The 847-nt window shown below is 39.2% G+C and overlaps 1 protein-coding gene across 1 annotated transcript in view; it reads left to right on the plus strand.

Moving 5' to 3' along the window:
* LOC134190217 (uncharacterized) overlaps nucleotides 1-550 on the plus strand; it is a 1,734-nt gene extending 1,184 nt beyond the window's left edge. The window contains exons 4-5 of the mRNA XM_062658655.1: nucleotides 13-144; nucleotides 204-550. Of these exons, the coding sequence (XP_062514639.1) occupies nucleotides 13-144; nucleotides 204-420 (349 nt within the window). The 3' untranslated portion in view covers nucleotides 421-550. The remainder of the gene's footprint in view (nucleotides 1-12; nucleotides 145-203) is intronic.
* Nucleotides 551-847: the final 297 nt, after the last annotated feature.

The raw sequence follows: 847 nt of genomic DNA on the forward strand, positions 1-847 counted from the left end.
TGTTATGTGTAGGTGGGCACAAGAGTTGAGATTTTACTGTACAACAAGCCACCACAACAGAGTCGTTCATTTTAAAACAAACAACAGAAATATTATTCAAACTGCTTATGACGGCAACAAACATTTCTCTGTGTTAGACTGGAGGTTCGTATCTTGTGTAAAGCGGTAAAGACTATTTTATTAAATATTTGATTGTATTTTAGGACAAAAACTGAAAAGTTGAATGGACACACAGCATACCTTCCAGATGCAGCCGATGGTGTTAATGGCAGTGGTCAACAAAAAGCATTTACATACTTTCCTTTCTACACTAATGGTCACTACCACTGGGCAATCTCGGCTTTATCTCGTTTTGAGTGTGATGATTTTCCAAACAACTACAATTATGATACCATCCACCGCATCTTTGTCAGAGATTAGTCTGGTACTGATGATATGTTGTAAAAGACAAGCTATGCATGCAATGACTGTAGAGTTTGCATGCGTGTGATGTACAACTACTAGAAGTGTGTTTGTCGTTCCAATACAAACGCAAAGCAAGAATTTCTGAAACTACACTTCTCAAATGACTTCGAGAGTCTACTTCTCAAATGACTGCTAGCCCTTCTAGTTCCAGTCAATAGCGTGCACTAGCCTACGTTTTGTCAATTTTTGTCAAGTTTGGTCACGTGTTTACATAAGTACTTTTTAATTACCTTTACTGCGCCTCCGTTTAGTACCCGGGTGTCCGTTTGCCGTCTTTCCGAAATGGAGCCTTGTTTTCGCTTGACAAGCTATAGTTCAAAGAATCGCTAATAAATTCTGTTTCGAATGAGCTTACTTTGAGCCGTCTACGTGATCGCAATCG

This window comes from Corticium candelabrum, chromosome 14 (genome assembly GCF_963422355.1).
Source record: "Corticium candelabrum chromosome 14, ooCorCand1.1, whole genome shotgun sequence".
In the NCBI taxonomy this organism is placed as follows: Eukaryota; Metazoa; Porifera; class Homoscleromorpha; order Homosclerophorida; family Plakinidae; genus Corticium; species Corticium candelabrum.